Genomic DNA, 16,609 nt, shown 5'->3' with positions numbered 1-16,609 from the left:
AGAAAAACCTTCCTGAGAGAGCATTTCAAAGCACACCCCTCTGTGCCTTTGTTGGAATTGGGGTGTGTGTGTGTGTATGTGTGTGTATGGTTAGTGTGCTGTTTTGAGGAATTTGCTGTGTTATTTCTGATAGTTGTCTTCCTTTCCCCTCCTTTTTCCTTTCCTTTCCCCGTAATCACTGCAGTTTCTCGGGATTGTTTGCATTTATGATTCTTTGTTGCTTTTGGAGTCATACTCTTTTTTTTTTTTTTAAACTCATGAAGTCTTTTTTTAAAACTTTCAGATGAAATTCATGTAACAAAATTTAGTATCGTAAATCACCAGTTCACTGATTTTTAATATATTCATCATTTTTATACTGTCATCATCATTCTCTAATTCCAGAATATTTCCATCACCCCTTCCCCCAAAACACCCAATTTCCTGCTCCTTTCCTTTCCTGGCAAATCCTAATACACTGTGTGTGTCTGTGGATTTGCCTGCTCTGGACACTTCATATAAGTGGAATCATACAGTATGTGGCTTCTGTGTCTACCTTTTGCACTTAGCATGATGTTTTCCAGGTTTAATACTCCATTTATGGCTAAATAATATTCCATTGTATGGATATACCATTTTGCTTTTCCATTCATCAGCGATGGACAGTAGGGTTGTTTCCACTTTCTGGCTATTGAGAGTAAGTGGCCTTCCTCTTTAAACACTTAGGGAAAGAGATGGACCCTGTCTTCGAACAAAGATCACGCTTCTCTGTGTGTACAGTGTTGTGTGGAAAATCTGCTTCCTTCCATCGACCCTTTATTGTACCGCTTTGTTTATTAGATTATAGCCATTTTTCTGGGGGCAAAAAGGCAGAGAATAGCAAAACACACATGAAATCTGCCTTTCATTGAAGCTTCTCATTTTTATTACTTTAGTGTCTCTGGATAAATTGATGGACTGACGGAAAGTATTTTAGTGTGTAGAAAACTTCTAGGTAATCTGTGCTTTTGTTGACTTACATGTGCTAGGGGAAGTCTGTTACAAAAGAAGAGATTTCAGGTATTTGTACATTGAGCACAAGTAACAATTTCTGTGTTTTTGCATGCATGCAGCCAAAGCAAAGGACTTCCGTTATAACTTATCAGAGGTACTTCAAGGTAGGCGATTGGAGATGCATTTTAAGTCCACTGTGTTAGTCTCTAAAATCTCAACCGTATTCTGCTAATTCAGTTATCACCTGCATCAGAGAATATAAGTGGTAGGACCAATTTCCCTTTTTAAGGTTATTTTTCATGTTTCTAATGTTTGAGCTCTGTGCTATAATATAACCTCGAGCTGCAGATCAGTGCTTTTCCTTTTCTTAGCAATAGAAACAATAGCTCTCCTTTATTATTGTCGTTTTTAATGTGTGTGTGCTGTCTAAACCAGACTTTTATAGAGCAAGTTTACTATTTCCTAAGTAGAATAAGGGCTCTGGAGGCTTAAGATTGGCCATAGCCGCTCTACTCCAAAAGTTCTGCCAGCTCTTATGCAATGTTTTAATTTACTTTTTATTAAAGAAATGGTAACAGTACTGCCAACTGGGTTTTTACTGCTCATGCTATATTTGTGAATGTTGTTTAAAATATTGTTGTACAGAATTATGTCTCTTCACAGCCACTCTCCAATGATGAATTAATCAATCATGTTGATTTCAGGATGTTTTTTAAAGAATCGAATCTATTTGACTCATGTTTGAAATGCTAAATATAACAGTGCTCCTTAGATGATAAAGCTTTATTAAAGCCTTAAAATACATATTTGCTGTTCTTGATGAAGAAAGGCTCCTGGAGTGTTGTCTACTCAGGTTATCTGTTTTAAGTCTTGTTTTTTTTCTTACTAGTAGATGGCCAGTACTAATTAAGTTTTTAAGTAGGACAATGGTAAGTTTTCCTTTGTGATTTCAGGAAGCCAGTTCTACATACTTTATTTTCAGAAGTCTTTTTTAAAAAGTTGATTCATGATGTCTCTGTTGTAAATCAGTATAGTAAAATATGAAAGTAACTGTCCTCTTACTTTTAGTACTCGATGTGAATTATATTTCATTTGTTTTTGAGGCTTGGTGTTGGTTCTTTTTGTTTTGAATATTGATGGTGGAACTTTCATACTTTGGAAACATTAAATTTCATGTGATTGTTAGAAATGCATCAATATTATTCCTTATGTATGTTAAAATTTTTACCTAAAATATTTGTATCGGTATAATTTTTAAAAATCCTGAAATGATTAAATCAGGGTATTGTTAAACCTTTAAGGAAAATATTTATCTCAGTTATATTTCTTAGATTTGTTAGGCAGACATTTCCTGAATCTCTAGGTGAATTTCTCATCATTTTTAAGTAAGATATTCATTTAGCACTTGCTTTTCAGGATTAAAAGTGCAAAGAATTGCATTGATTGTTAACATTTGTGACTGATGTACAAGACTGCAATAGTGGTAATACCTTATTAATTTGCTTTTCCTTTTTCCCCATATCCATCTTGCCTCCTCTCTTGTAGGAAAACTAGGAGTCTATGATGCTGATGGTGATGGAGATTTTGATGTGGATGATGCCAAAGTTTTATTAGGCAAGTAGACATTTTACTTTTTGTTAGTGTTGGTAAAGTACTGGAAACAAAAGGATATTTTTGTTTTGATGATATCTATGTCAATTGTATGCATTTTGTGAAAGATACTTCCCTGCTTAACTCATATATTTCATTCTTATTGAAATGTTAATGGCTTTATTTTTTTCATGGACTCACATTTTAGTATACTTTTATAAATGTATAGCATTTAGCATATAACTCTTACACATATCCTTTTAATAAATATAATAACTTGATTTTTTTTTCAGATTTAAAGGCCTTTATATTCTGAACATAACATTTGAACATATAATGTGTTAGTCTGCTTTCAAATATGGTTAATTACAGCATTTTTTTTAGCATCATTTGACATAATCCACTTCCATTTGAAAATGTACAGTTTAAAAAGATTACATAAATTCATTTTGAAATAAAAAAGTGGTAGTATACATCTCAAAATGTGCTGTGCATATTTTAAAGGTAACATTGAAAATATGAACTAGTAATTGTTGGCCAGGTTTCTTTGTTTTGGAAGTCTTGAGCCCTCCTCTTTCTATCACCAGAATTACCTGTCTTTATCATTGACATGTTTTTGCTAATAAATAAAGGTGTGATATTCCCTTGTTTGTTTTAAACTGCTACTTTACTAGAAAGGATGGTGCTGGTTTTAATATGAAAATTTTCTGTAATCTGGCCTGGGGAGATATATATTTCTCTGCTTGTTAAACAGTACCATTTCCTTTGTTTTAGTATGTAGCATAATATGTATTAAAACTTTTTGTATTAAAGCCTTTAGAATAATAATAATATGGCTTGGTACACTACACTAAGCTTAATAAAATAATGGCACAAAGAAATTCTTCCAGACCCACAATTTTGTTTATATTTCATGGATATGAAAAAAATGGAGGACACCACACCTGTAGCTAATGAAACTGTTTTCAGTAGATTAATCTTAACTTTCCTATAAAACAATAAGTTCTAAATATGAAAAAGGGTTAAGTTGAGATTAAATGTAATATAACTTCTTAATTTTAATTTACATTTTGTTATTGCTCAGTGGGAATTATGTTTGCTGCTTAACAGTAGAAGCTCACTGTCTATGAAATTTCTTTTCCTGTTTTTACCTATGTATTCTGTTATTACATAACTAAGTTTGAGTTTATATAAATATAGTAAATCTCAGAAGACTATAATCCTCGACATACAAAATAAATAAAATTATATGGAATTTAACATGTCAGAATGATGCTGATTTGCTTGCCTATAAATGGTTTATTACTCCATTTTATGATGTTACTTTGATGGATTCTGAATAGTGAAGCTTTTTAATTTTAAAAATAACTTCATGTGGGCCAGAGTTCCTCATATTTAGAATTACTTCTCATCTATAAATTATTGATTCTTTTTGCTTTAAATGAGCTATCTGGTCTGTCAGATGATAGGAAATGTCAACTATTAAAATTAATGTGGTATTTTTTCTGTAAAACACACTGATTTGCATAGCAATCTTATTTATTTTAATAACTTGATTTTTAGTGTTATATTTAAATTTCAAGAGTTTATTCCCTTTAAGGTTTTTAAGCAACCATTAACAGGTTAATGAATTCTAACCTAGAGCATTGTTATTTCCAGATAGACACACATATATGGTGTGGGCAAATCATAACTTGTTTTTTTAATAAGAATTATCTATTTGGAGGTGGAACCAAATTTGGGGAATCTCAGTTCATTTTGGTAATTTGACAACTAAGGCACAAAGGCTCAGATAAACGATTTGCCATATATATGTACTCATTCACAGTTGGCTTATGACTTCAGTAAAGATGAAACAAACCATAGGTGAGCTGTTTGGCTCACTTATGTCCTGTGACCTTATTGCTATGGTGTTTGAATTCTCTGTATGAAAAGCAACCTTGACCAGAGTTGAATTTTATAACTAAAGTTCTTTCCTAGCTTGCATGGTTATTGTAGTTCAGTTGTGCCTCTATTACTGGCAGGTGGTTGTAAAGACAGAACCTGGTGAAATTCTTGGGGTACAGAGGCATTAATGGGCTCTGTATGTTCAGGGAGAGGTTATGTGGGGGAGCAGATTCAGAGAGCATAGACCCAAAAGAAGCCCAATTTACTGGGTGCATTTTCGTTGGAGAGGCAGCTCAAGGGTAAGGGTGCTGGATTAAGGCAGAGGGTGTCCAAAGGGATGGACGAAAGTAGGAAGTTGGAGGTTAGAGAGCTTGGCATGGTAGGGGTAGTAATAGTTGAGATTGTTGAACTTGAATAGTTTTAACGTTTCTTTCATAAGTATTTCTACATTCTTAAATCTGCAAATATCTAAATCTTGTCAATTTGAGGAAATGTCTACATTCATGTTTACATTTCTTTCACATTTTGAGTTTTGGTTTTTCTTGTGAATATAAAGAAAGAGAGAAATATGTGTGAGTAAATCAAGATCAATTCATTTTATTATTTCATTGTTTCTGGCTGAGACATTTACTACTTTGAAAATATTCTAAGCCTGTTTTAGTTTACATAGCTTCCTACTTTTGTGGCCAAATTTTCTAAAATAAAGTATCCTTGATTTTGGTTTGGATCATTGAAAACTACATTGTTGGGAAATTTATTATCTGAAAACTTGTTTCCCAAATAAAATTGATAGCATATTGATCCAAGGACTAAATGGTAAGAGTAAAAATTCTTAGAGTAATACCACTAAAGGATTGCATGACTGGCCTTTTGTCCTGTCACTAGTAGCTAGCTGGTATCATATCAGGTAGGGCTGGAGAACAAAACGGAAGCCTTGGTAAACATTTGTAGACTGGGAGGGGATGCATGAGTGAACAGAAGAGAGGAAAGGACTGGGTATTGCCCACTCAGAGGCATTCACACCCTGCTCTTGGGTTAGGGCCAGCTCTTAGCAGTTAAGGAAATGTACACCTAGAAATTTTCCTTTTTCTCTTTGGTCGAGTACTACTGTCTTAAGAATCACAGGAAAGTTGCATAGTTGGATAAAATAGTTTTGTTTAAATACATTTGCATATTTGTTATATAGTTCAGCCTTCATAGTGAAGGGTGGTCAAGTTTTATATTTTATATTTGATAGTTGGAAGTATTTCTGTTGGGAAATTGGAGAGAGAAAATGTTTATTTTATTTTAAGAAAAAAATTCATTTTAAATTCACAGCTATGGTGTTTTAAGGTAAGAAGAAGAAACAATGTTAATCCCACAGAGACTTGGGTGGGAATACAGATCTCCTCTGTTAGGAGCACTTGCCAACTGTTAAGTTCAGTGCAAAAAACATTCTGGGTTTGTCAAAAATAATTTGAACACTAACTGCAATCTGTGGGTCCCTCTCCTCCAAAGGCATGAAGAATGGCGTGATGTAGTTCTTCTATGGGTTAAAGTGGGGGAAATTCACTGTAATGTTTGATATTTATACTAGTTATCTTACTATTATCGCTTACGTGCCAATAAGCGATAGTTATGCTACATGGAAAATTCTGTTTGTCAAAGCCTGAAATATTAAATTAGGTGGTTATGATTCCACCTCTAAAGTTAAAGATACTTACATTTTTTACAGCAAGAACCCTCTACCCTGTTTTTTTGTGTGTGTCTTTCTCTTCAAAATTATAATAGGCCTTGCTATCTAGAGCTTGGCAGTATTGGTGACTTTGGAGTAGAGAGACCTTTCCTACTCAATGCCAGTTCTTCACAGGCAAAAAACCCAAAAACAACCAAACAAAAACAGCAGAAGATAAAAACAATACTACTTTGTTTATTTTCCATCATGGGGGCATGTTTTGGGACTAAGACTTAAAAACAATAGGAGTCTGGGGTCTCTGCAATAGAAGCTAATTTCTTGGGCTCATGGGGACAGAACTTTGGAATGATCTTACTGCAAATGACTGGCTAAGGCCTTGGTCAAATTTCATATTGGTATGCAGAGTGAATTATGATTAATAACTGACTTATTATTGGCCAAAATTAAAGGACCGTGTGTCAGTAGCCAGAGCATTCGAGAGCTAATGTATTTTATAGTGTTAAAATTTAATTATCTGAGTTTGACATAATTTCAGTGCACTTATAGCCATCTATGGAGGCTGTGAAGAGTAACCCAGTCATTTCAGAGTTTCTCAAGTTAACTTCAAGTCCTAAAGGGAAAAAAGTCTGAGGAAATGCACCTTTCTGTTTTCAATGACTATTTATGGAGATATGTAAATGTTTGTTTAATCAACTCTTGATAATAATCTGGTTGGTAAATGAGAAGTCTGGAGGTTCGGAGTATCTATCTGTCTTTTTACCCTCATCATAGTATTATCCACTCTGCACGGATGGACTGTAGTCCGTCGATGTTGGCTGCTGCAACTTTGCGTTTTTCAGCTCTAGGTTCTCTGATGAGAGCAAGGCCTCTGGGTAGGGGCGGGGGGAATGGCGAGGATTGGTCAAATTGTGCCTTTCCTTTAGATCGTATGATTGAGAGTTGATCGTCAGATGTGCGTCTTAATGAATTTCTCTATTTCCCGCAATGCCTTGTCTGTAACCCCGTGACCGCGATGCACGGCCTGTTTGAGATGGCTCTCCCTTAGCTCCTTTTTCCACCTAACTGCTCTCCTTATGTTCTCTCTCTCTTCCTTTATTCTTATGTAGGCCTGACCAAAGATGGCAGTGCTGAAAATATTGATTCTCTTGAGGAAGTCCTTAATATTTTAGCGGAGGAAAGCTCAGATTGGTTTTATGGGTTCCTCTCCTTTCTCTATGATATAATGACTCCCTTTGAAATGCTAGAAGAGGAAGATGAAGAAAGCGAAACGGCAGAAGGTGTTGATGGTACGTCACAGAGCGAAGGGGTTCAGGGAAAGACCTGTGTCATTTTGGATTTACATAACCAGTAACCTTGTCTCAGGGCCTGGAGTCACTGGCTCGCGGAAACCGAAGCATCCCCCTTTCCTTTCTCTCCTTTGCTCACCCAGGGCTTAGCTGCAGTCCGGCCTGCGAGGCGGCCTCGTGGTCTCCCCGGTGCAGCTCCCGCCTAGTCCCTTGCGTGGCTTCCCCACGCCAGTGGGGAGAGTGGCAGCCCCCCGTCCTTGTAGTTGTCTCCGAAGTGCTTTGACAATGATGTTCTTGGCGGTATAATTGGTTTCTGTATCGTTTTGCTTCAACTTATGTATTCACTAAACTAAATTTAGAACCTTAATGGCATATTGTTTTGTGATTAACCCTTGATGCTTGTCTTTCTAACATGCTCTTCATTAAGATGATTATAGTGGACTTGATTGTCAGAATATTTCTAGCATGATTCATAAATAACTGCTTCTCTGTTGATCTTTAACATGACTGATGTGTAAAACGATGGTTCTTAAAAACCCTGATTTTTTTTTTAATTGTAATTCGTCTAGGTTAACTGATTTGTCACATCGGTTAATGCCAACGTCAATGTAAAATTTTGTATTAATGGTGCTTTTCAAATAATTTGAAAATAACCCCATGTTTTGGCCTTAGGGTAATTAAATTACTGTATTCAGATAGTAGTATGTCTGAATATTTCTGTGTATGAAAGCAAAATTTATTTTTAATTTCATTTCCAAATATACATTCAGAGAAGGTAATTTGTATATTTTTTAAAGAAGGCATATTACACAAGAAGGAAAATGTGAATATGTATCTTAAGTAATGTTGTACATATTAAAATTATTCATCCTAAATAAGTCTTTTTCCATTTTTTTCCTGTATTACCTTATTAATTGGCTACCAACTTTAGCTTAGGTATAAAACAAATTTTAGGTTTGTAAATTAAATTTATTAAAGCGGTAATTTCTTTAGGGGAGTATATTTTGCCATTAGAAAGCTTTAAAAACATCTTTGAATCCCTTCATTTAAAGTTAGTTTGCTTGAATAATATCAAAAGCTGTTGTATTAGCTATATATAACATGCATTTCTTAAAATGAGGGTTCAGCCATTTCCTCCCTCAAAGCTCTGACAGCTCAAAAGCAAGAAGATCTAAGACCTTTGGTTTCTTTTACTCTTTTAGGGATTGGAGTTCATGTTTTTAAGTCTCTGAGACTGAAACTTAGCGTTGGTTCTTCCTAGAGCTTAAAATTCAAAAATGGTTGCATTTTTAGTCATTTTATTTAACTATAATTATTTCTGCTTTTCAAATACTTTTTCCCCCCACATTTAATCAAAAATTTTTCAGTAAGTGGATTATTCACCTACTTTTTCAGAGGACAGTATGACAAATTTAGTTTCTTTTGTAGAAACCATTCTTGAAGTTTATCAAAATGATAGCCTGAAAGTCTCAGTCCGAACACAGGGAGCACAGCAGCTTCCATATCCACTCACCACTTACATGTGTCAATTTGCTAATTTTATTTTATTTTTCTTTTAAAAAAAGCATTGTTCTACAGTTACTTTTGGAAGTGAATACTCATGTTGTATGTTGACAGTGATCTTCTGAAGCTTAAATGGCTATTAAAACTCTAGTCTATCTTCCCTAATTCTTCAGGGAATATGTTTTATTCTGTTAATGTTCTGACAGTTGAAAGCTCCTGATTTTGGAGTGATAATATTCAGGAACAAATGAGTATGATTTAATAATGTTCTTTCTGGACGTTTATGCAGTTTTTGCCCATAATTAATGTGTCTTCCACTTTGAATTTGACTGTGAAATATCAGAGTTCATTAGGTTTCAATTCAAAAGCATTCTTAGCCCTCACTCTTAATGAAAGTCACTTAACCAAATGTCTGAGATGTGTTTTTTTAAAGCACTCTTATTTCTTAATGCTTCATTACTACTAACTCTAGGTGTTTGATCAGTTTATAAGAAGTAAATAATTAAGTTTGTGTATTTAAAAATGTTTGGAAACATTAATTTCTCAATGGACTCTTTTTTTTGGTCATGATACTAACACACATTTTATGTACAGAAATTAATTATGCTTTATTTTTGTAAGTAAAAAATAAGGGTGTGAGGTCATAATGTGCCGTTTATTTAGTACCCCTTTAATTGGCCCTATGATTCTACCCAGGATGGTAGAGTCCAGGTAGCTGCTGAACCCCTGACTTCTGTGACCTCCTTCAACTGTGCCTAATGCTTGTTATGTTGAGAGAAAATAGTTGTTTGCAAAACTGGTATAGAGTATTTTGAAGCTGATCAAAATGACCTCACTTTTATTTATTATGTATGCTATAATTCTGAATGTTCTGAGGAGTTATTGTATAATTTTCTGTTTCGTCTTGTATTTCCTAGCTTAAACTGAAGAACTTTGGAAGGCAAAACTGTATTCTATACATCTGAGTATTTATTCATAGTTATAGAATTTTAAGTTGTGCTACAGTTCTCTGCTTTTCCAGTTTTGGACAAGCACAGGAACGTTGCAGAGCATGCTCTGCACTCAGATCCAGTGGCTCCTCGAAGCCACCCTTCTTGCTTTTCCACGCGCCCTGCCCTTTATCCAACTGAAAAGGGCCCGAGTTTTCTGGAGTTTGGTGCAAAAATGGGGAGGTACTTTCTGCATGTTTTTTTTCTTTATTGTTAGCGAGTCTGAACAAAATGTTTTCTTGTCTCTCCTGATGTTTATAACTTTGGAGAATTATCAAAAGCAGATATAGGCATAGACAATTATTTCTAATTTGTACAGTCGGCAGTTACACCTTTTGGGGACTGATGCTGAGTGACCCTTTCTAAATGAGATTCTGGTCCATAGACCAAGGAAGATGTTTTCTGCAATGGGGCTGTGGAATTTTCTTTGATCACAGTGCGTAGTTGGAGCACTTTAATGAAACTCAGGGACTCCGACTATTACCACTGTTGATTGACGGAACAGTATGCCAGTTCTCTGTTTCAGTTACTTGTTGAGATAACCACGTGTTACACAGGAATAGATATTAACTCAACTGTGAACTCCTTGCAATTAGGAACCAGGTCTTAGATTTCATTTGAATTTCTTCAAAGCTGAGCCTAATGTATGATGTTTATTAAAATATTTTCTGGGGTTCTGGTGAGTGAGAACCTCCCTCGGGAGTCACCCATTGCATAATAAAACACTGAGGTCTTTATTTTTTTAAAAAACCAGTTTATGTAAGTAAAACAATTATTGGACATATTTTTTGAAGGGAAATTACATTTTGAAGTTCATACAATGAACTGACCTATGCTAACAGGATCTGCAGGTGATCTTCCTGATATTTCATTTGTATTTGAATCTGCCTTTTATTTTATTCAAACTCTGGCTGTAATCCCTTTCTAAATCTAGTCTTTCAGTTCTGTTTTGTTCTAATCTTCCCTTCCCTACTTGTCATAGAAGGTTGGAAGGTTTACAGCTTCCTTTTTTCAAAAGTGCCCGTGATAACGTAGTTAAACCATCTATTTAAAAATATAAAGGAAATTGGTGCATTGTGTCCCGACATGCATTTTTACCAAAATTAGACATCCTTTCTGGGGCAACAGTCTGCCTAGTTCACAGAACCTTTACTTAGGTCTTTGGGCCTCTTTTTGATATCTTTAGTCAATGTGGAAATAAATTATGGTGTTTCAGTATTGGAAGGAGAAAGATGAGAAACTGAGGCTCAGAGTGACTCACAGGTCTCACCGGGAGCTATGGGAGTGACTGAAATGACCTAAGTATAAAGTGATACCCAGCCTACCAATTCTGTGCCAATTCTCTAAAAACCTGCAGTAGCTGTTTGGGCTTCTGTAATGGAGCCATTGTTCTAAAATCATATCTATTGCATGAGGTTGGACCCCAGATCCAACCATTGCTTAATGACTGAGCGTTTTAATTTCATATAGAACATTTCATTTCGAAAATGTGGATGGGGTATGTGGCTCTGAGGCTGTTGCCAAAATAATGTTATTCCCTCTAGGCAGCTCCTTCCTGTTCTAAGGGAAAAATGTTAGACCTGCTTTTGTCAAATTTCTGTATGAGAATTTCCAAATAGTCAACAGAGCCATTAACAATAATCACTCAGAAACCATCAGAATAAACATATAGGACAAAAAGGAAGTAAGCATCATGGTGATTATTTATTTTTTGCCATTCTCTTTGACTGTAACCACATCCTAATGCTTCTTTGATGGCCACTTTCAATTGGAATATAGTCTACCAATAAAATAACTTATCCAAATGGATTACAGAATACCAAAGATGCTTCCTTTTCAGTCTCTAATGAGTGTAATTTCCTCTATACTACTGGGAAATTTTTTTTGAGGAGCTATTGTATTATCGTGAATTTTATTGTTTGATGGGATCATTCCTTATTTTTCTTCTGGAGAAATATGGCACACTTGTTGATTTCGGACACTGTAAGGAGACTCCACATCAACCAGCGTTACAAGTGATAAGAAATCAATTCTGCCTAGAATTAGGAATTATATAAAAGCAAAGTCTTACATACATGCCTGGTGCTTTTCTCTGGGGCCACTTCTTCACTTCCTCAGACTTGTAAGTTTTCCCCCTCCGCATGCCGTCCTCGTTCCTGGAAGAAGAGCTGTTGTGGATGTGCCCGAGCTGACCGTCTGCGAGGCGCTCTCTCCCTGACGGTTCTCCTGAGTCAGTGTTCAAAACCTCCCACGCTCGCTCTTCCATCTCCCTTCTCTGTAGAGGTGACTTTGCTTTCTTTACCGATGTAGGCAAACCTGGCTTGGGTGCCGGTAGCTTCCTTTCTTTACACTGGATGACACTTATTTACTCCTGTAATTGAATCATCGCTTCCTCTCTCGTTGGGCATCTTTTCAGATGTGGCGTGTTCTGGTTCCCAGAGCCAACCTTTTCCCTTGGCGTCTGCACCTCGAGGGTCCTTTGGCCTCCTCACTTCTCCCCTTTGTCATTAACTCAGTTTCTTTTTGCTATGGGCGTGCCTTTGTTTCCTCTAGCCTTCAGTGCATACAAACACAGATGAAATTCTTCAAACCCTGACTCCTCTTGTGTCCCCTGAGAATCTTGGGAAAATGCACATATGATCCCTTTTCTTCTAAGGAGATAAGAGGGGTCCTCATGAGCACCCTGGGTTTTACTCACCTTTCTTCCCACTTACGTTTTCTCATCACTGTGATGTGACCTCCTCTTGTTCTGCTTGCAAAACTGTAATCTGGAGACCCCTATGGGACATTTAATAATTAACTTAATTCAGTAGCACCGTCATCCCAAGGCTTTGCTCATGCCTGCCGCCCTGATACTGCTGACACTGTGCCTTTGATTTTTAGGGCACTGCATTTTCTTGACTCCTCCCTCTTTTCTTCAACAGGTAGGGGCTTCTCTGTTAACTTGCTGCTTTCCAAGTGCTGTGCTTTCTTTCCTGTCTCTACTCTTTCCTTCAGAGACTGAACATGATCATTGTGGCTTTTAAATCATTGGCTCAGTATTAGTCATGTCAAAAGTATTGGAAAATTACTGACTATATTCTTTACATTTAGAAAAGGTAGCTTAAATGGATCCTTGGACATTTTGCACAATCCACTGCACCATTGTTAATTTGTCCCACTTTAAAGATTTATACCCAAACTAGAAAAGTTTTAAGTACTTATTAGTTTTCCTGTTTCACTAATCTGACGCTGATCTGATATTTTAGATTATTAAAAAAAAAGTGAACTTTAGCCTTTTCAGCAGTATAGCTCTTTTGACTATAGTGAGGGTGGGGAGTGGGTAGTTGGATTTTCTCCACTCTGCTTTTTAACAGGAAAAATCCAGGGCTTCGTTTCAGAACCTGGGGAGTCAGGATGGGACGTTGGCATCACTAAAAGTGCATTGTAATGATTTATGCTAATTTACTTTGTACATTGGATAATATACCCATATATTTAAATTTGACAAGAATAAGTTTGATATTTTCTTCTGAAATAAACTTTAGTGGGGAATGGTCCAAGAAAGCAATCAGTATTACAAGGTGGCATGCTCTTCTCAGAGTTTAGGAAAGAATCAGGTTTGTTTGGGAACAATAATTGTCATCACAATCTGGTTGTGGTTGTGTATGTGTATCAAGTAAGTGGACCAGATAGATACAGAAAGCCACATGGAACTGTTAATTCATGTTTCTTTTTAAAATGTAGTTGTCAGTGGTAATACATACTAATACATTTTTTACACCAGAATGATGATGGAGATAGTCCAACCAAAATTAATTACCATTCTCAAATGCACTGTTCTCATTTGATGGAAACCGGAGTGGAAGTGTGATTACTCTTTGGAGAAACATATAGAGTGACTGCTACAGTTTCCAACAGGGATAAGTGTAGAAGGGCTTAGGGGGTTTTCTTGTCACCTTAGTTGTAGAGTGAGAGATTGCACATGTTGCCTCACAGGAGATGAACAATCATCACTATACCTCCCACCATGATGTGCCTAGGAGAGCAATTTTCAACTGGTGTGTCACAAGAATTTTTAAAACATGCAATACCTAATTTTTTTTGGTCAGATTAGCACAAAATATATTTTTTGGTGTCTCTCAGAATTTTAGTAATTAGTTTATGTGCCATGAAATGAAAAAGGTTGGAAATCGCTGTTCTAGGAAATGGATTGGTGACTTGGAATGCGCTTGCAAAGTTTGCTGCTACATGAGTATAACAAAGCATTTATGTGGCAGGGGGAACATCAGTTGGCTGGGATGCTAATTACAGCCTGGTTGGAATAAGAGTGTTCTGAGAGGTATATGGTATTGACATTATTAGAGGGTTAAAAATAAACCCATTATCATTACCTTCATTTGGCAAGAGAGAAAATAGAAAGCTGTTGCAAAGTTTTTAGATAAAGAGTAAAAAAGTTAATATATAACTACATAATAGTGCATTTCTTGTATAATTTTTAAACAGTTTGAAACTGTGGGGGAAAAAAGCAGTGATTATTCAAATAGTAAAGATTAAAATTCTATTAAAATGTGCTCTCCTTTTGTGGGGGAAACCAGTGATGATCGGGTAGGGAAGTAACTTCCTCAGGTCCTTTCACCCTCCGTGCTTGTAATTGATCATCTGTGTCAATGAGCGGAAGTCCACTGACTATCCATGCACCACCCAGAAGGAAACACCATTTCCTGTGGCCATGAGACATTTCTAAGGCCAACAGCTCTTCCACTTCTAAGGCAAGTTGTGAAGTTGACTAAATCACGGACTGATTATAATGCACTTTTTTGTTATAAATAGTGAAAATAAGGTTCTAAAATGACATAAATGACAGATGTATATGTGGAAGGAGTGTATTTTTTAAAATGGTGAATTTAACTTTTGTTTAATGGATACATGGATTTTAACTATTTTATAGAAACTTATTTTTTAATTACCTTAATATTTTGTTTATAACCTATTTTCATCTTGTAAATATCAACAGAAGGACCTGGTGGGGTAGCCAAGAGAAAAACTAAGGCTAAAGGTATTTTCTTTTTTTTTAAATTAGCCTTGAGTGAATCAAGTTTAATGCTTGGAAATGCATGATATTTTCTATATGTTATGTAAATGCAGCTACTAATGCTAAACATTATTGCTTTTTGGTTTTGGGTTCACCTTTGGTCATAAGTAGTTTTATCAAGACCTCATTTAAAACTTTTCTACCCCACGTCTGTAAGATTAAGTAATTTTGTTTTCATATTATCAAACTTTGTTGGTCTTCAAATTAAGAACATATATAACATTATCATATTGTTATACTATATATAAATTTACATATACACATTCTACCCTCCAACCTAAAACCTTACTTAGTTTGAATTCTTAAATTACTTTTGGAGAAAAAGATAAATTCATCAGTGATTGATTTATAATTTGGAGCACTGTATCACGTTGGTATAGAATTTGCCATGTTTACTATTTGAATTCTTTAAAAATGATTATACCTGTGTGAACCATTCTGTGTAGGCTAATAGCCTATAATTACAGCTTATTTTATATCCCTCTGGTTTTTCTTGTTCACATGTAAATATTTTTTGTTCTTCACAGAGAGGGGCATGGGGGAAGTGCATGTTTTTCTCTATAGATCTGTAATATTCTTTTGTGTTTAAGTGCTTGGCATATTTGTAGTGTGTTTATTTGTTTTCGGTGAAACTTTAACAGGTGACACTTTAACTATGTGAGTTGCAGGCTTTTGTGATTTGTATTTTAATTTTAGGATTAGGAAATTTTAATGTTTTATCTCTGTATCTCACCTGAATAATTTCTGGGAAGAAAACAGAATTTTCACTGTTTTATTCTTACATAAATAATTACAAAGTAAATGGCCGATAAAGTATAATTGTGTTTCTTGACCTAGAGAGGCACATTAAACATGAAAGACTTAATGTTTTAAAAACAGTGTGCAGAGTAAGACCTGACAGCTTTGGCCATGCTTCCTGCTCTTGAAGTGTTATTGTCTCTGTTGCTCTGTGAATAGCACTGAAGGAAAATGAAGACTTGGATGGTTGGTTCCTTGCAAATGCCATTCTGCCTTTCTACAAAATTTTAATAACGTTTTCAGGAAGAATCGAATACGTTTTGTGCTGTGTGAGTTTTACATAATTTTGGTGGGTAAAGATATCTTCCACATTTTATTATATTAAATCTTTGCTTTGTTTCTGCTTAAATGCTACAATATTCAGCAAACACCTTACTTCTCTTATGATTTCCTAATGAGACAGCAAGAGGTGAAATTCAGACCTTTGGCTAGCAGCACTTTTAAACTTTATGTAAAGCAAATTGAAAGCAGTATCTTACATGAGATTTGGAATTACCTGTATAGTCCATTGAATTGCTGTCTTCCCTATGAGCCTGGGCAACATATATATGTTGACTTGAGTGGTTCTACATCAATGAACAGGAAACATATTTAAAGGAATACCGATTTCATAATGTTGAATGTGAGCAGAAAAGAAATTCTGTTTATTTCAGATACAATAGATAATGAATTAAAAATTTTATAATCATGGATGTTGTATTTTTTTAGTTAAAAAAAAGTAAATGAAATTTAATTTTTTACTATATTGTTTTCAAGGATTAAAAGCACAAATATTTTAAGAATCTAATTTTTTGTTAGAGCTAAAACTTTTAAAATAATTTTTGTACAGATATTT

At 35.3% G+C, this 16,609-nt stretch overlaps 1 protein-coding gene across 7 annotated transcripts in view; it reads left to right on the top strand.

Annotated features, from left to right (window-relative positions):
* Nucleotides 1-16,609, top strand: part of ASPH (aspartate beta-hydroxylase) — a 139,369-nt gene that overhangs the window by 22,517 nt on the left and 100,243 nt on the right. For 4 of the 7 annotated variants that reach the window (XM_081116618.1, XM_081116617.1, XM_081116619.1 and 1 more), the window contains exon 3: nt 2,518-2,586. In XM_081116618.1, the coding sequence (XP_080972744.1) occupies nt 2,518-2,586 (69 nt within the window). Of the gene's footprint in view, nt 1-2,517; nt 2,587-7,230; nt 7,491-14,898; nt 14,941-16,609 lie in introns of those variants that run through there. The other 3 variants (XM_081116622.1, XM_081116621.1, XM_081116623.1) reach the window with 2 other exon arrangements.

The sequence above is a fragment of the Miniopterus schreibersii genome (assembly GCF_964146895.1).
Source record: "Miniopterus schreibersii genome assembly, chromosome: 17".
NCBI lineage: Eukaryota > Metazoa > Chordata > Mammalia > Chiroptera > Miniopteridae > Miniopterus > Miniopterus schreibersii.
This window is presented reverse-complemented; position numbering and strand designations above follow the sequence as displayed.